Below are 17,977 nucleotides of genomic sequence, written 5' to 3'. Positions count from 1 at the left end.
CCACACACATGTATAAATTGTCCGTACACGTGTGTGGGCTGTCCGTCCACCAACAACTCCATGTTTTGCAGTACGAATAGCTAGCTCACAGCTGAGAGCGGCCGGCCTCCAGCTGCCAAGCGTGACGACGAGCGAGTGGGAGCGAATCGCTGCTGCAAACGACCCTGACACCGGCCGGTCCGGACATGACCTCCCTGGGCACGGCCTCTCCGGGCACAGGCAAGTGGGGGAGGAGGTGGGCACGGCGCACATAGAGCAGGTAGTTTCCAGGGCGGTGTACAACGCGATAAAAGAAGCGATTCTCGGTTTTGAGGAAGCGGGGCGCGATGAGATCGCGGCCCGCGACCAGGCGGCATTTTATGATCGGGGATCATTTGGCCTGCCGATCGAACAGGGCTGGCGACCATTTGCTCGAGTTCGCAGATCGCCGGTTGAGGCGGCTGTTGCAGAGATCTTGGCGCGGCGGACAGCGGGCCCTTCGCACGCTCGAATGAAAGAACGAGCGTCGCAGTTGCTGCGGGGGTATCGGGAAGGGGGCGCGACGGGTGAGTGGAAATGGTCAGTGGGACGATCAAGGCTGGGGGTTGCAGTGGGGGAATCTTCGCGAGCAGTGGGGGAAAGTTCGCGAGAAGTGGGTCGACGATTTAGTCCAACCGGTCCGGAACACAGGCTGGACCCGAAACAGACGTTTGTTGGCTCAAATGAAAGTAACCATGTCATAAGGTGTCAGTGCTCATGTCACAAGCATGCGGTTAGCGGTTCTCTATGTCAGAAACACCGAAAGGCTGACTAATTAATATTAGGTATGATTTCTGCCGCGGAATTGGTGGTGGACCAGGAAGCATACACCCCATCATCTGAGGGACAGCCTGAAGGAGAGTCCGACGGAACTTCAGTAGACGGTGTGCCCGTAGCCCAAGAGCCAGTTAGAGAGCGGCCAGAGAGCGTGAAGTCGGTGGACATGTGGTCCGGTGAGGCAGAACGGAGGGCTTGGGAGCACGAGGAGGCGCCAAGCCCGGCCCCCACGGATAGCGACGACGTCAACTGCCCATCCGTGGATCCAGACATTCCCAAGTTGCTGACCACAAGTCGAAGCTCCGAGAAGTTTCGCCCTCCCACTCAAACGGAGCGCGAGCTAGATGGCTACCACCGGGGTAGTAGCTACCACCGGGGTAGTGACTACAACCGGGATGATGGCTACCACCGGGATGGTGATTATCAACCAAGAGGTTATGCGGACTTAAACGACGACGACGACGACGCCATTTCGAGCGACGGAACGGGCTTCAATGATGAAGAAGCAAACGACGACGGCAGTTTTAGCACCCCTGTGAACGGGATCGATTTTAGCCCAACCAATGTAGATATATCAAGCAGTCGGTTGGGTCTCGATTGCCACACCGACCCTCTCGGCTCGGCAGTCATTAAAAGCGATTTATACGATCATCTAAGCCAAAATTCGTGTTTTGCCGTCGAAGAAACACAACTAGCGTCCCGCGTGGACCTATCTGGAATAGAGATGGAAGCGTCTGCAATAGAGGTGGAAGAATCTGGCATAGAACTAGAAGCATCTGGTATAGAGCTTGAAGCATCTGGTATAGAGCTTGAAGCATCTGGTGTGGAGCTGATCGCATCTGGAATCGAACTAGAAGCATCTGGTATGGAGCTAGAGCTAGAAGCATCGGGTATAGAGCTGGAAACATCTAGAATCGAACTAGTAGCATCTGGCATGGAGCTGGAGGGTTCCGGTATTAAGCTGGAGCTCTCTGGCATGGGGGCCTCTGGCACAGAAAGGGCCGATGCTTTTCAAGGAGCTGATTCTGAAGGTGAAGGGGTTGTTTCCGAAGGTGGCGAGAGTGCGCGGGGGAGCTGTGTGGAGTTAGAGGAAGATTTAGAATCTGTTGATTCTAACGATTTTGAAGGAGAGATCCGGAACGCAGACGAGGACGAGGACGACGTAGATGAGGCTGGGGTGGTTGCGGAGGACGAAGACGAGAACACGACTGAGTACAAGACGGCAGAGTTCCCGGCGGTTGGATTTCAGTCGCAGGGGTTGGACAATGGTGAAGACCAGTTCACGCCGGACGAGAGCGATTCCTCGGATGTGTATTACCGCTTTCAAGATGGTGATGACAGCGGGTTCGATCCCTATATGCCCGCCATTGTTGACGGTCACGCCACTGATACCGAACCATCCGAGAACGAACATGGGACCATGAAAGTTCCGGCAAGGGGTCTGCCTCGTGAGAAGACCGTCGCAGCTTCCGTCTATGGATGCGATCAGAGACCGAAGAAAGACGTCTGGGAAGACGAACATGTCTGGGAAGATGAACGAGACGGACGAGACAGCCTTACTCCGGACGAGGATTATGAAACCGACTCCGACGACCCCACCAGAGACTTTGGCACCGGGCAGTTTGGCGCCACTGGGCAGTTCGGCAGCACCACTGGGCAGTTCGGCAGCGACTTCCGACCGAGTGGTTTGCAAGCAGAGGCGAAGCAGACTGGAGGACCGGGCCGCAGTGCGAGTACGGACCGCTATTCGGAGGGTTCTGATGGACGTGCGCATTTGAAGCCGAGCTGTGAAGTTCGGAGCGGACAGGACTGGGTTCGAGGCCAGGGAAGTCACGAAGTACTTTCCGACTTCACAGACAGTGAGCCGACGCAGCGACGGCCCGGCAGTGGGGACGAGTACATTTTGCGAAGCAGCACCGGATTTGAGACTGCAGGACTGGACCGCATTGCCGGCGCGGATCGTACCATGGGGATGGACCCTGTAGGCACAAACCCTCCGATGAGCTTGGATCCCGCTGCTGGGGATCAGGCTGGGGACCTGACAGTGGGGTACCACACAGCAGGTTATCACACAGTAGGTTATCAGCCAGCAAGTTACCATCCTCCAGCAAGTTACCAGCCTCAAGCAAGTTACCAGCCTCCAGCAAGTTACCAGCCGCCAGTAAGTTATCATCCAGCAAGCTACGTGCAGGATGGTAGGAAGAAGGAGGATGGCGAGGTATCGTATCCGGTGGAGAGCGATCACGGTCGGTCGGTGACGTCTACGGAGGAGGCAAGTCCGGGGGGTGGCGAGGAGGCGGCAATCAGTCCGTTGCTAACAACACCAACGGACATGCAAGAGGTTGAGGAATTCCAGGTTTCAAGTCGCACGGTGGACACAGATGCTGAACGGCTCTACGAGTACGTCCATGAGGCTGACTCGACGCCTGGTCCAGAACGGACCAGCAGTGAAGAGGATGAACGCGTTCCGTGGCCGTCGTAGTCGGCTTCGCTAACGAAGGCGGTAGCCTCTCACTTGACAAAGTGCGCGAACTCGCGCAACGACAGATTCTCCAGGCCCTCAACGACACCGACGACGCTCAACAGACACCTTGGCCCGAACCGGGACGTTCGGGTCAAGGCAGCGGCCCGCGTGATCGAGGCTTCGCCGACTACCGCCGCTCCGGCTCCGACCATGACCAGGACGCGACCGACCAGGACGCGACCGACCAGGACGCAACGGATCGTGACCAGGACGACGGAAGCGGTTTGGACGACCACGAGGATGCCAGTGACCTCGACTATGAGGAGGCGGCCGGCTATGAGCCGGCCTACGACGCCGAAACCGAGCCAAAGGCGGGACGCAAGCCGGAGGTCGGTGACCGCCTCGGGGACTGCCAGATCATTGCGCCATCGCGAGCCGATCCGACCGGACGCGAGCGGCACGGCGCTCCACTGGTCGTGCCACACGCGTTTGTGCAGTCACTCTCCCCCCTGGAGATCCTGCCTGAGGACGACGGACCCGCCACAGCAAGCGACCTAGATGTCTACCGACTACCGACCCAGACGACCTCCCGGACGGCCCCGACCTCGCTGACCGGGCTGGCGGAAAGCGAGGTGGCCGCGGCCAAGTTGTCGGAAACCACTCGTGACTCCACCCGAGACTCGAAGGGTTTGTCGAGCGCCGAACTCGACACCAAGCGCATGAAGGACGCCGGCATCCCCATTCTCTCGGTCACCAACCTGTCGTCATCGACCGTTCCACCCAGCACCCGACCCACCAAAGCCCGACCCGACTCATCCAACCGTCGAACGGAGGCGACTACTGACGTCCCAGAGACAAGGACTATGGGCATAGCACGAACCGATGACGATCCCCTCGCGACCGCCCTGGCGACTTACCCCGTTGTACCCGACCAGATGGCGGGACTGCAGCCGGTATTAACGCCACAACAACTCGCACTTCTCGCGATGCCCTCCATCAACGCGAACCCTCAACTACTCATCCCGGGGCCGGAGTTCGCCAACTTCTCAACGTCCGGTTTTAACGGTTTCAGCATGGCCGGCTTGAACATGGCTGGTTTAAACATGGCAGGCTTCACCGTGCCGGCTCCTGGCTTCACCATGCCGGCACCTGGCGGGGTGGATTCGCTGATGGTTCCAAGCGGACTGCTCACTGAAGAGGTTATGAGACTACGCGAGCAAATGCAACTGACTGAACTGGGCCTAGTGCCTGATGTCGGTCTGCTTCCCCAAATGGGTCTAGGTCACGATGCAGGTTTGCTTTCTGACATGGGCTTGGTACCTGACATGGGCATACGTTTGCTTCTTGACGCGAACTTAATTCCCGATTCGGACTTGGTTCCTGACGCCAACTTGATTCCTGACGGGAACGTGCTTCTCGACGCCAACATGGTTGCCGACTCGAACTTGATGCCTGATGTTAATCTAATTCCCGAAGCGAACTTGATACCCGATGTGCATCGTGACGCGTCTGTAGAAGTGCATCCCGCCGGGATGTTCCCGTCACCATGGGAGGTGGATCTCACTCCACGAACGACGCGGGCTGGGGGTGAAAGTATGCAGTCGATGGTGCCGCGATCAGTTACTCCATTCTACCCGTCTGGCTTGCGTCCGGTGGACCACTACTCATTGGACTTTTACATGTCGGACGTTTACCCGTCGGAGCCTACGCGGACAATATCGGAACTGGACCCGTTGGCGTCGGATGGGCCTGTGATACGGCAGGAGCTGGTACGCTCTATGTCTGAGTTGATTCCTCTCGTGTCAGACCTGGCTCCCAACGCATCGGAGTTGGACGTTTCGGTGAGAAGCACTCGGCCTGTGTCCACAGGAGTGGTGCCTATCCGACGGGCCGAGCTGGTGCCCCGACTGGACCTATCCAGGCCGGTATTTGGTATTCATGACGCGGTTCCCTCACCCCTCAAAAGCTTGACTTCTCGGTTAGTCCGCAGGGACCAACCTGTCCAACAATCTTGGCGGCAGGATCAGCCGTCTTGGCGGCAGGATCAGCCGTCTTGGCGGCAGGATCAGATAGCTCCCAGGCAAACGGGCCTGTCCTGGCGAGACTCTCGAATTACCGTCCCAGCCGTTTGGAAACCGAACTCTGGATCTGCCTTGGCGGCCACTCGTCTGGACACTCCTAGCACTCCCACTTTTGCACCGGTCTCCGCTGGAGTTAGCGTTTCCTTGACGCGCCGCTCCGACGCTAACCTAATCAAATCTCCGGCAGCTCCAGCTCCGGTGACTTTGGCTCCAATTCCAGCGCGAGTGGCTCCGCCTCCCCTCGCTCCGCCTCCCGTGGCTCCGACTATGGCGGCCCCAACTATGGTCGCTCCGGCTTTCATAGGTCCGGCTCCCATAGGTCCGGCAGTAATGGGTCCGGCACCGATAGTTCCGACACCCGTGCCTGCTGCGGTCCGGCCAGCAGAGAGCTCTACGAGAGAGTTGGCGACGCAAAGGACTAAGCTGACTCTAAAAGACGAATTAAGTCTAGTGCCGGCCCTGGACTTCTCTGCCCGCACCCACAGACCAGTTGCTAGCGACCACGTACCTGTTGGATCCAGACCCGGCACCGCCACTGCTCGACTTGCAACAGAGTCGCTCGCAACGGAGCAGGCCGTCGCGGAACGGGGCTTCTACCAAACTTCCTCCGGCGTCCCGCTCATGGCTGGAAACTACCAGCCTGCTATTACTCACATGTCAGCACAACTTCTAGACCACCGGCTAAACGAGCGGGTGGAACAAAGCCGGTTGGAACAAAGCCGGTTGGAACGACGAGGACCCGGTTTAGCGGCAGAGGTTCCTAGGAGTACCACCAGGCAAACTTTACAGGATGTGCGGGACGAAGTGGATAAGCGGATGTCTGCTGAGAAACGTATGCCTGTTGGTAGTCGGGTACCTGAGGCTAAGCGGGAGCCGGGCTCCGGAGCGCCGTACCTGCCGGCCCGGGCGACCAAGTCGGCTCAGACGGCCCAGCCGGCCTTAAGAGGCGACGGGGTGGTGCGATCTCTTGCGGGAGAGGCGTCGCCACGATCAGCGTCCGTGAAGGACTCTTCGCCACAAGATTCCTCGTCGGTGGGGTCTCATTCGTCATACACAGCACGCCTTCGCCTCGAACCGGGGACTTTGGGGTTGTCAGTGTTGCCTTCTGCGTCGGAGCGTGTTTTGGCGCCGCCGAAGGTCGTCCCTAGCAGGCGAGCCTCCTTCAGCGCTCCGTTGGGAGCCCCAGACAGACCACAGTCAGCGGGACTCAGACCACTGTCGACCGGAATCAACTCCCAATCCAGCGGAGTCCGACCACTCTCAACGGGAGTCCGGCCGCTCTCAACCGGAGTCCCACTCTCCAGCGGAGTCCAGCCACTCTCGACCGGAGTTCGGCCCCAGTCGAGCAGGCCGCAGTCGAGCGGAGTCAGCCCTATAACAAATGCACTTAGACCGAGTGCGATTAGTAAGTCGCTGGCGGTGCGGGCTCCTACGGATTTGAAGCGCCAGAGTCGAGACTCTCCCGTCCTGCGAGCAAATGCAGCTCCTGGGAATCAGACAACCTCCCTTCCACCGACGCGGCCAACGGCGACGCGTCCAACCGTCCCACTGTCTAGACCTCCTGTCCCCAGACCTGTCGTGTCCGGACCTGCTGCAGCCCCGATCAATGAGGCCTTTAGGCTCCAGCCGACAACCGCTGCCGCCCAGAAGCGTGCTCCGCCCCCGACACCAGCCAAAGCACCCCTTCTTCTTCTTCCGACCAAGGCCTCTCTTCCGACCAAGGCCTCTCTTCCGACCAAGGCCTCTCTTCCGACTAAGGCCTCTCTTCCGACTAAGGCCTCTCTTCCGGCCAAAGCCACTCTTCCGACCCAAGCCTCGCTTCCGACCAAGGCTGCCCTTCCTCGGACGGTGCAGTCCATCACAGCACCTAATGCAACTCCAATCGTACCTGCACTCTCGTTCGGGCGCCACGAAATGATCACCGTGGGGTCTCCCTTACGACTTGCCCATGAACGTCGACAGCGCGACAGCCCTGATTCAAGGACCTTCCCAGATGCTAACGGCAACAAGGCTCCAGCAACCCCGGCAAGCCTGACTCCTACAGCAAATGCTCCCGGCTCCGGCTCCAGCGGCCATCCGACAACTCCTGGTTCCAGTGGCAAGCCAATGCACTTAGTCAGTCCCTTGGACCCGACTAACCCGGGCGTCGCCAGCAGCCAGGGTACGCTAACCTACCAGAATTTACCACCCAGCCGCGGGGGAGCAATGGGCACGTGGCTGAAGGCTTCTGATCGTCCCAGACCCTCCGTGGGTGGCGATCTTCTCCAGACGAAATGCGGACCAAGTTCGATTTCTTCGAATAGGCAGCCGAATCTCGTGCAGAAGCCGAGTCAAACGTTAACAGTCGCCCACAACCAATCTCCTTCGTTCCCGAGCACTCGTCCGGCACCGAACTTCGTCGTCTCTAGCCACCAACCACCCCTTGGTCCGCAGTCTCTTTCCCAACTTCACAATCGAGCCGACGCACCGCTCGCCCTCGGGCACGACAGCAGCAAGACAGCAGATCGAGTCCATGGTCCAACAAACCAGCAGTACGCTGATCGGCCAATGCAGACCCTCCTTGCCGGAGCCACCTACGCACCCCGAACGGTGGGTGGACTCACTCCCATCCAAAGGGCTACTCCCATCCAGCCCTTCCGGCCACTCACTCCGATTGGACCACCCGCTTCTGTCCCACCGTCGGCTCCCCTTCAGAGACACGCTACTCAAACTGCCCAGAAACCAACTCCTGGAAAGTCACCTACTCCAGCTACTCCCCGTCAGAGACCTACTCCCCTTCAGAAGCTAACACCGGTCCAGCCGGCTACCCAAAGTACCCCTCTTCAAAGGCCGATACCCATCCAACCACATACTCCTGCGCAAGGTACTACCATTCAAGGTACGACCATTCAAGGTACTACCATGCAGGGCGTTCCTATTCAGGGTACTCCCATCCAAGGTACTACCTTGCAGGGTACTCCTACTCAGGGTACTCCTATTCACAAACACACACCTACTTCCATTCAGGGGCTTGCGCCCCTTCAGAGACCGACTCCCATCCGGGGTACTCCGCTTCAGAGGCCAACACCCATCCAACCACCTACTCCCATCCAGGGGCCTGCGCCCCTTCAGAGACCGACTCCTCTTAGCAGGCCGGCTCCAGTCCCGGCTCCGGTCCAGGGCTCCCATCCGATGTTCGAGAGCCAGGCTCTAAATATGCGACAACCGCTAGAGATACGCCAGCCGATGGAGCCGCGTCAACCGATGGAGATGCGTCCACCGTTGGAGATGCGACACCCGTTGGTCACGCAGCAACACAGTGATTACGGGTTGCGGGGCACCCCATTCCAGACGCCCGATGGGCAGTCGAATGGGGCGTCGGGGATTTTGTCGCCTAGCCGTGACAGTCGCTCGCCCGTGGCCGGTGTTCCTGCCTTGTTGCGGCTGGAGAAGGCTCGAGAGGGGACTGCTTCTCGTTCACGTCTTCCTCGAGCTGCTGCTCCCGAGGCACCGCGGCCTCCTATAAGCCCCTGCATGGCTAAGGAAACTCTATGGCAAAACGCCACACGACCAGCTGGCAAGCGAAGCCACCTGGGACCGACTGCGGGAAGTGGCGACTGCCGCAGTCACGTGCGACCGACACTTTATGGACCGTCCCCACCGGCGTTTGGATACCCCGCTGTCCCCACTGCCGGCGAGCGAAGTCGTCTCACTACTCTTGCTAGCGGAGGCAGCAGCGTAGCTCAGACGTATGGGCCCTACTCACAGACTGGCAGGACGCCGCTGGGGGGCGGGACGCCGTTCGGGATCACGACCACGGAGTCAGCGCGCACCTCTCCACGAGATACAACCACGGAACGGCCCATGGAGCCATCTGTGCTGGATCGCGGGGCCGCAGAACGTCTACCCATCGATCAGACACCTGTGACGCATTCTTCTACACAATCTATGAAGCAAAACCCGTTCACATCAGCTGGGAAAAACGTGCACTCTCAAAACAACTTGGTCCAAGCGGCTGCAACACCATCTACTGCGCCACATTCTCCATTCCGGATTTCGCCAATGCATAGCGGCGCGGCGATACCACCGCGACCGGCAAGTGCGCTACTTACCAGCATGAAATCTGCCACCAGCGAAGCGGGCTTGATTCAACGGCGACAGAATTCGCCTCCCCCTCACCTACGCATGGCTCCGGATCTGGATCAAGCCATTCCCTATGACCCTCTATTGCCTCCCGCTGAGCTCTTACTTAGCAGTCAGCAGTCAACGAGGTCCTGTAACAAGATTCCCGAAGTCCGACGACCCGCCAAACGATCTATGTGGTCCTGTTGTTTATTTCCGTCCGAACGAATCAAGTGATGACCACAATATTCCCTCCCCTCCTCTCCTTGATCGGCTCAGCCCACCAAGACATTTGCCCAACCATTTTTTTCGTGCCCAACCCAACCATCCTTTAACAGAATAGATGTTGAAATCGCTCGTAGCACTCGTCCCACTGCTCCCTCCAAGCTTCCAGGAGCGGTAAGTGCTCGCTTTCAAAGCAATGCCGGTCTTGCTCAATTTGCTGGTCTATCTCCTCCAAGCTCATATAACCTTCGGCGTTGGAGTGAATTTTGTCGACAACGAGCTCATAAGCAGCCATATGCAGCGTGTCCAAGATGACAGCGCATTCATTGCAGAGATCTAGCGTGTCATTGATTGTTTCTTGGCCAATAATGTTTGTAGCGCTCCCATCGCACACGTGTGCGTCGATCATGGAATGAGATCTAAACTTCTGAATGAAAGCGCCAAAAATCTTTCTGATTGAATTGATGTCAGGCCAGGGATCATCCTGCAAAATTTCGGTCAACTCCTTCCACATGGGATCCATGACTTCATGAAAGATAAAATACTCGAACCTGGCTAGGACTTTCAGACATTCTGCTCTTGAACACTGCGCTTCGTTCAGTAGTCCGTTGACTTCGGGGAATTTCATCAAGAACCCATTTTTCATGACGGAGACCCAAGAAGCATGCTGTTGGTATATTGTTCGCCTGAGTTTCCAGATGAAAGCGGCTATCTTCCGGAGCTGAATCATTAAGGTCTTGGGCAATAAAACTGAAAGGGGTAAATCGCGAATGTCATAATCTATGGTGACATAGTCCCAGACCGAAGACCCAAATCGAAGGTCTGCATTTAAATGGTAACACTCCAATCGATTTAGCTTCTCGCGATCATGGCGCCTTATAACATTACCTAAAGCCAATCAATGAACACACACATGCATCGTGACAGACGGTCCGGTCAAGACCCGGTGTCGATGTTACTGGTCTTAATGCTTTGCTCTAAGCAGTAAGATAGCTCTCCTTGAGAGACCTCGTCAGGCACTTTATTTTTGACGGCTATCTCGGTGGTCTTCTCTATCAGAGTGGTGGCAAAATCGCCGGCACTCAGTAGCATACAACTAAAGAAGAACACGTTGGGGACCGGCCTGGTTGCTCACTCTTTGATTACGTTCAAGTGACCGAGGAGTTCATATCTCCCCAGCATCATCGTTCTAAGCCTAAAATCATTCGTCTTAGTGGACCATGGAGGTGGTCGTGGTGGTAGTCGTGGCGTGAAGCGTGGGTCATACGTTCTTAGATGAAGTACTTTACACCTTTTTAAGCAGTTAAATAGCGTCGTATAATCCTGGTCCCTTCCTCGGTATCTGTCTGCGGTATAGAGAGGTACCTCTTTCACGACGGGTGGAGGTTGGTCGGTGGCGAGTCGTGAAGATCGATCGAAGTACTTGCCATCAAGAAGTGGTCTGTGGAAGATGGACTTGGTGATTTCTTGGTCCGTGTTGTTTGATGGGTGGCTGTTAACGACGGGGTGGCTCGATAGGTTCTTGTGGAAGCAGCCTGGGCCGTTAACGTGTCTAATGAGTGCAGCCGCTTTCCCGACCTCCAGTATGTCCTGCAGTTGACTGATGCCGCCAAGACCGTTTCGAATGAATCCTGGAATTCGGTGCAACCTGCCCTGGTAAATATTCTCCCATTCGGCGAAATACTGGTCAGTAGTGACTCGTTCGTTCTTCTTAACAAAGAACTCGTCGTATTCGTCCCCGCTGCAGTCTCCCTCTTCCAGCCAGACCGTGGCAAAGTCCAAAAAGGGTTTGCTGCTAGCCACGAAGACCGAGCGAGCGAGCTCGTCCCAAGTCGGGTCTCCTGTATAAAGCAGGCGATACAGTGTCTCGAGCAATTGACCACCCGTCTGCGCCCCCACAGAAGTGGCCAGGGAGGTGAGCACATACACCAGCTTCAGTCCAGGTTTGACCTTGACCAAAACCCGGCGCAGCAAGGCGTTAGAAAAGGCCAGCTTAGCAGATGGCAACCCGCCTGTGACTCGCTCCAGATGTAACTCTGACTCCATCGCAGCCAGGTCACGCTCCAACTCTCCCAGAAAGAGTACGTACGGAGCCAACTCCTTCCGTACCGCCTCCACAAAAGCCTTGTGAACTACCGAGGCCACCGGCTCAAAGACCTTGTGGAAGATCCGTGAGTACACCACACCACCCATTACACTATGCCCTGCAATTTCACCCTCATGCAAGCCGCTAGCCACGGTGTATGCTTCCGTACTAAACGGCTCCAAAGACAGACTCATGCCCGTACGCCACTTGCAATACCCCTCTCTCGCACACTCCCCTTTCCCTCCATCCACCTTTCCATCCCACTTCCACTCCAACATAGGGCATTGACCGCCACCGATCTCCACAGCTTGGTCACCCACACATAGCTGACGCATCAACAGCCGGTACAATGTACCCGCCAGGGCCATCCGAGCCGTCATGGTCCGCGTCGTCCCGTTCATCGGCACGCCTTCGCCAACCAGAAACATGTCCACCTCCTCACGGTACTTTATGTGCTGGCCATCCACACCTTGTAATGCAAATATCACATCCCGCAATACCGCCGCCGAGTTCTGCGCCCGAACTGAAACAAGACTAATTACGCAGTGCCTGTCTTGCTACTCTATCTCCATACTGCCCAGTGTCGGGCTGGGAACTCCAGTGCAGGGAACTTGAGTGCTGGGAACTTGAGTGCTGGGAACTTCAGTGCTGGAAACCGCAATGCTGGAAACTGCAACGCTGGAAACTGCAATGCTGGAAACTGAAATGCTGGAAACTGTAATGCTGGGAACTTCAGTGTCGAGGTTACTCATCAAGGCGTTGTCCGCGTCCTCCGACGCAATGTGATGCCACGGCCCGTTACTGTGCAGACGACCCGAATCAACAGAGTGCCTCGAGTCCAAGCCTGCCTCGCTGTTGCGACTACGGATGGGCGGTCCAGTCGATACCGGCTCTATTGCATAGCCGTCCGCCCCAGCCCACGGGGCGCGCTCCGGATCCCGAGGACTGCGGGCTCGAGGACTGCGGTCCCGGGAACTGCGGTCGCGATTCCAAGGACTGCGGTCGCGATTCCAAGGACTGCGGTCGCGATTCCAAGGACTGCGGTCACGATCGTTGAGGTCTCGATAGTAAGGGTCTCGACTGTGAGGGTCGGGATACGGACGGTCAGAATAGGGACGGTCAGGATACGGACGGGCAGGATAGGGACGGTCATGATAGGGCCGGTCGGGATAGGACCGGTCGGGATAGGGTCGGTCGGGATAGGGCCGGTCGGGATAGGGCCGGTCGGGGTGGGGTCGGTCGGGATAGGAGGGATGGTTGATTCCGGGGTCGCTGGTGACGGGGAAGTCCTTCAGTTGGGGGCGACCATCCTCACTGTTCGGCACACCGCGGTTGCTGTACCGCCGTCGTGCTTGTCTCCCGTCGGATTCCTCTCTTGAACCGGAGCCCCCAGCCCCCGAGTCTCTCGCCCCGGAGGCCCTTCCCCTACCGAGAGAACCTCTGCCAACAGATTCTCCGTGTTCCAGAGTATGCACACGTCCATCGTCTGGACGGCGTACGCGGCCGATCGAGTCACGGCTGGAATCGCGGCCGACTGATGTGCGTCTCCGAGACGGACGGTCGTCCCGGTAGCCCTCGGTCCTGGGTTCGAATCCCGGGTCCTGCCATCCTCGGCGACCCCGAGGTTCCGCGTCTGCCGCCGACCGCCATTGGGGTCTGCCGTCGCTCCGGTGACCCGGACTTGCGTCCAGGTCCTCGTACTCCGACCGGGGCATCTCCAAACTGTGTCTTGCATTAGGGCCAGTTCGCACCGGTAAATCCGTCGTCGGGAAGGCGTCGTCGAAGGGTCCAGACCCCACCCCTCGATCCCCTTCAGAAGCAAGGTTCAAGGCCGTCGGAACCGGCAATGGTTCGTCGTCGCTGTCCAGTTTCTCTCCGTCCGGCCTCTCTCGGTCTGGCCTCTTCCAATGCGGTGCCTCCCGGTAGTCGAACACATCTGGTCCGTTCTGACTGGTCTCGTCGTCCGATGCGTCTCGGAGCGACGGAGCTGGTCGGTTCCAAATCGGCGCTGGCGGCGGGTCGTCGCCCGTCCACGGGCCACCTGCATACTGCGCGGCGTCCTGTGCCTCCTTCGGGTGTTTGTTTCTCTCTGGGTGTCTTCTCCCTCGCGTATAATCTTTCGCCGGTCGGTAGGGGTCTGTTTCGCGAGTAAAGCCGGGGGCAGGGCCGCCGGGGTCAAGGCCGGAATCGAACCCGGGGTCAGGGTTATAATTGTTGGTTGGGGCGAAGACAGGCGCGAATTCGTTCATGGGGGCTATGACAACTGGCGGCAATGACGACAGCGTCACGTTCAATTGAGATGCCGCATTCGCCGGCTGTGGGATGAACGGCGGCCGTTCGCCGCGTAACTCCTCCGGTACGCTCCCGGGAGCGCCCGAGCCTGGCGGCAGCGGGGGTTCTGGCGGTGTCCGATGAGGCGGGGCCGCGATTGGAACAGTCCTACCTGGAGCAAGCGCACCCGGAGCAGTTTCACCTGGAGCAGTCCTATATGGAGCAGCCAGCGCATTGGGAAGAGCCGGGTTGGGAGGAACCGCGTTAAGAAGAGCCGCGGTAGGGCCGTTTGCGTTTTGTGGGTCCAGGTACGGGGGGGAGGTCATGTAGGGGGAGGTCAGGTACGGGTAGGGGCGGGGCAATGCGTCGGGATAGGAAGGGCGGGGGAATGCGTCGGAAGAAGTCAGCGGTTCTACGGGGAAAGCTGCGTTGCTTTGAAGGGGGTTGCTTTGTAGCGGGTCCCCGCTGGAGGAAGAGGTCTCGGCCGCGCGGCTCCGTGCGTCTGCGGTCGTGGTAACGTTGCTGATTATCGGTCCTTGGTAGAGGTAGCTGCTGGCGTTCACAGAGACCAGCACGTTCGCCTTCGCGTCTGCACCAGGGCATTTTTCTTGCAGCGTTCCGCGGTGGTCGCCGTGCTTCCGAGAGGGTCGGTAGTCGAGCGGGTCTTCAAGCAAACTCCGACGGGACCTGGACTCCTCACGGCTTGGGCCCAAATCGCGCACCAGGCTGCGGCCGTGACCCGAACGACCCCCGCTATGCCCCGGCTTTCGCCCCGTCTCCTCACGACGAGCACTCTCACCCGTAATACTCTCGCTCGGACCATTCTCGATAGGCAATCCACTCGCTCCTGTGCGCTCCGTTCCGCCGTCCGTTCTTTTGCCATTCGCATCGAGAACAGAGTACGTGCCAGATACAAAGGAGACGTTATCTGCCATGTCCGAACCCGAGCCAGCCGCTGCCATGCCGTCCCTGCGTGTCTGTCCCTCCGCCAACTCATTCTCGGGCTTGCTTCTGTCGCTCCCAAGCTTGCTTCTGTCACTCCCGGTCTTGCTTCTCCCTGGGGCCTTTGCCACCGCCTCCTTGGCTACCCTCTCGTCGGCTACCTCCTCTTCGGTGGGGGCCTCTTCGGCTACCTCCTCCTCGGTCAAGGCCTCTTCGGCCACGGCCTCGTCGTCCACGGTCTCTTCGGCCACCGCCCCTTTTGTTCGTGGGGCCAAGAGATAGTTATGCTCCGAGGAGGAGTCAGGTGAAACAGGGATATCCTTCCCCGGTGCCACGCTCGTGCTCCCCGAGACCGGCTCGTGGCGGCCGTACAGCCGCGGATCTCCACCCCCAACAGGTTGTGATCCGCTAACGAAGGATCTCGGCTGACCGCCTGGCCGCCTTCCCCACCCGGGACCCCAGCTAAGTCCTGAGCTAAGCCCTGAACTAAGTGATGGGCTCGCTCCTGAACCAAAAGAGGAGGACCCCGAACAGAGCTTACCGCGCTTACTGGGTTGAGTTGTAGGGCCCCGCCAAACGAGATGTTTAGAACCTACACCATCAGTAGAGCTGTCGACGTGACCGCCCATCCCAGACCGGCCCTTGGGAGCATCTCTCCCCGAGTCCGCGAATTGACACGGTCCCGACCCCTCGCAGCCTGACCCATCCTGATCTTCCAGGCTGGCTTCACACAAGTCGTCTCTCCCCAAGTCGTCTCTCCCCAAGTCGTCTCTCCCCAAGTCGTCTCTCTCCTGGTCTTCTATCCCCAAGTCGTCTCTCTTCAGCTCGTCTCCTTCCGGGCCGTCCCCTTCCAGGGTATCTCCATGGTGGCGCCCCTTCTTAGGGGCGTTCTTCTGGCGACTGGCTTGGTGGCTAGAGGCGTTCTCTGACACCGACACCGTCTCGTCAGTTGCGGCAGATTCATGGTCACGACAGAACGAAAGGCCGTCCATATGTCGATCACGGCCCCCGTGACTATCCAGACCTTTCTGGCACTTGGATCCCGTACCCAGACCACCTGAGACTCCCGCACCGTTCAGACCTGCTGCAGGACCTCGATGTCGCGAACCGTCTCGATCCCCAAGGCTATCTCGTCCACCGAAATCCTCTCCGTCTACAGGACGGTCTTGACCTCCTTTACCAGCTCGGCCTCCGAGACCGTCACGAGACCCAGATCCACCTCGACCCTCAGCAACATCTGGACCGCTGTGGCCTTTCCAGGCCCTCGATCCGCTTAAGATTAATCCAGGACCACTTCGGTAATAAGGGCCTTTTCCAGCACCAGAACCATCTCGATCTCCAGGACCTCGGTGACCCGGACCATTGTGATGCCCAAGGCCATCTCGATCCCCAAGACGGTCCGGTCTATCAAGATCTCCTTCGCCTCCACGGCCGCCCTGATCTCCACGGCCACCTCGACATCCAGGGTTGTTCCGTGTTCCAGGTCGAGGCGGACCTTCAGGAACATCTCGGCCTTTATGGACTTCCTGAGCCCCCGATTCGTCTAGGCACCGCTCAGGACCAACTCGGTCATCAAGACCTTTCCAGGCACCATCTCGATCTGCAGGATCTCGTTCCTCAAGACTGTTTCGTCCACCGATATCTTCTCCGTCCCCAGCATCATCACCCAAACCATCTCGGTTTGTGGAGTCTCGACGCCCAGGACCATTGGGACCCCGAGGACCGCCTTGATACTCAAGGCCAGCTGGATCCCCAAGACTGTTTCGTCCACCCATATCTTGTCCGCCTTCAGGGCCGTGTCGGTCTCCACGACCAGTTCGGCCTCCAGGACGATCTCGGCCCTCAGGAACGTCTCGGCCTTTAGCACCTTCCAAGGGTCCTAGGCTCGGCCCAAGAGCATTTCGGTCATCAGGATCTTGCCAGGTGGGGTCTCGACGCCCAACACCACTGCGACCCCGAGGACCATCTCGAACCTCAAGACTATCTGGATCCCCAAGCCCTTCTGGGTGCCTAAGACTGTCTTGTTCACCGATAGCTTTCCCGCATCCAGGGCCGTCTCGACCTCCAGGACCGTCTCGACCTCCTGGACCGTCTCGACCGTCTCGACCTCCAGGACCGTCTCGACCTCTAGGACCGGCTCGATCTCCATGACCAGCTCGGCCTCCAGGCTCACCTCGACGCCGAGGAACGTCTCGGCCTTTATCGTCTTCCAAGGCCCCTAGGCTTGCCCCAGGATCACTCCGGTCATCAACACCTTGCCAGCCACCCAAACCATCTCGGTTCGCGCGGTTTCGACGCCCAGGACCATTACGACCCCGAGCACCATCTCGATCCTCAAGGCCGGATGGATCCCCAAGACTGTTTCGTCCACCGATATCCTCTCCGCCTCCGGGACCGTCTTGACCTCCATGACCAGCTCGGCCTCCAGTCTCACCTCGACACCTAGGAACGTCTCGGCCATTATCGTCTTCCGAGGCCTCTAGACTTGGCCCAAGATCACTCCGGTCATCAGGGCCTTGCCAGCAGGGGTCTCGATGCCCAACAACACTGCGACCCTGAGGACCATCTCGATCCTCAAGACTATCTGGATCCCCAAGCCCATCTGGGTGCCTAAGACTGTCTCGTTCACCGATATCTTCCCCGCATCCAGGGCCGTCTCGACCTCCAGGACCGTCTCGACCTCCAGGACTGAATCGACCTCCAGGACCGTCTCGATCTCCATGACCAGCTCGGCCTCCAGGCTCACCTCGACTCCGAGGAACGTCTCGGCCTTTATTGTTTTCCAAGGCCCCTAGGCTTGCCCCAGGATCACTCCGGCCGTCAACACCTTGCCAGCCACCCAAACCATCTCGGTTCGTGGGGTCTCGACGCCCCGGACCACCGTGCCCACGAGGACCATCTCGATCCCCAAGATCATCTGGATCCCTAAGATTATCTCGTCCACCGATATCCTTTCTCCCTCTGGGACCATCTCGACCTCCATGGCCAGCTCGGCCTTCGGGTCCACCTCGA

The 17,977-nt window shown here is 58.6% G+C and overlaps 3 protein-coding genes across 3 annotated transcripts; 1 reads left to right on the top strand and 2 right to left on the bottom strand.

The window, feature by feature from the left end:
• Positions 1–805: 805 nt before the first annotated feature.
• On the top strand, positions 806–9,678 carry GNI_008560 (hypothetical protein; the record flags this gene model as incomplete). The annotated part of the gene is made up of 2 exons (XM_011130413.1): positions 806–3,242; positions 3,278–9,678. 2 exons carry the CDS (start codon positions 806–808, stop codon positions 9,676–9,678), a joined length of 8,838 nt encoding a protein of 2,945 aa, XP_011128715.1.
• Positions 9,679–9,772: 94 nt separating this feature from the next.
• Positions 9,773–12,180, bottom strand: GNI_008550 (Spc97/Spc98 family protein; the record flags this gene model as incomplete). Its single annotated transcript, XM_011130412.1, has 3 exons — positions 9,773–10,554; positions 10,626–10,762; positions 10,958–12,180. The coding sequence occupies 3 exons, from the start codon at positions 12,178–12,180 to the stop codon at positions 9,773–9,775; spliced, it is 2,142 nt and encodes a 713-aa protein (XP_011128714.1).
• A 129-nt stretch (positions 12,181–12,309) lies between these two features.
• Positions 12,310–17,977, bottom strand: GNI_008540 (hypothetical protein; the record flags this gene model as incomplete). The annotated part of the gene is made up of 1 exon (XM_011130411.1): positions 12,310–17,977. A coding segment is annotated over one exon (5,668 nt), but the record flags the coding sequence as incomplete, so codon positions are not given.

Source organism: Gregarina niphandrodes (genome assembly GCF_000223845.1).
Source record: "Gregarina niphandrodes unplaced genomic scaffold scaffold00001, whole genome shotgun sequence".
Classification (NCBI taxonomy): Eukaryota; Apicomplexa; class Conoidasida; order Eugregarinorida; family Gregarinidae; genus Gregarina; species Gregarina niphandrodes.
Note: the sequence above shows the minus strand (reverse complement) of the source record. Positions and strands in the feature narration are given on the sequence as shown.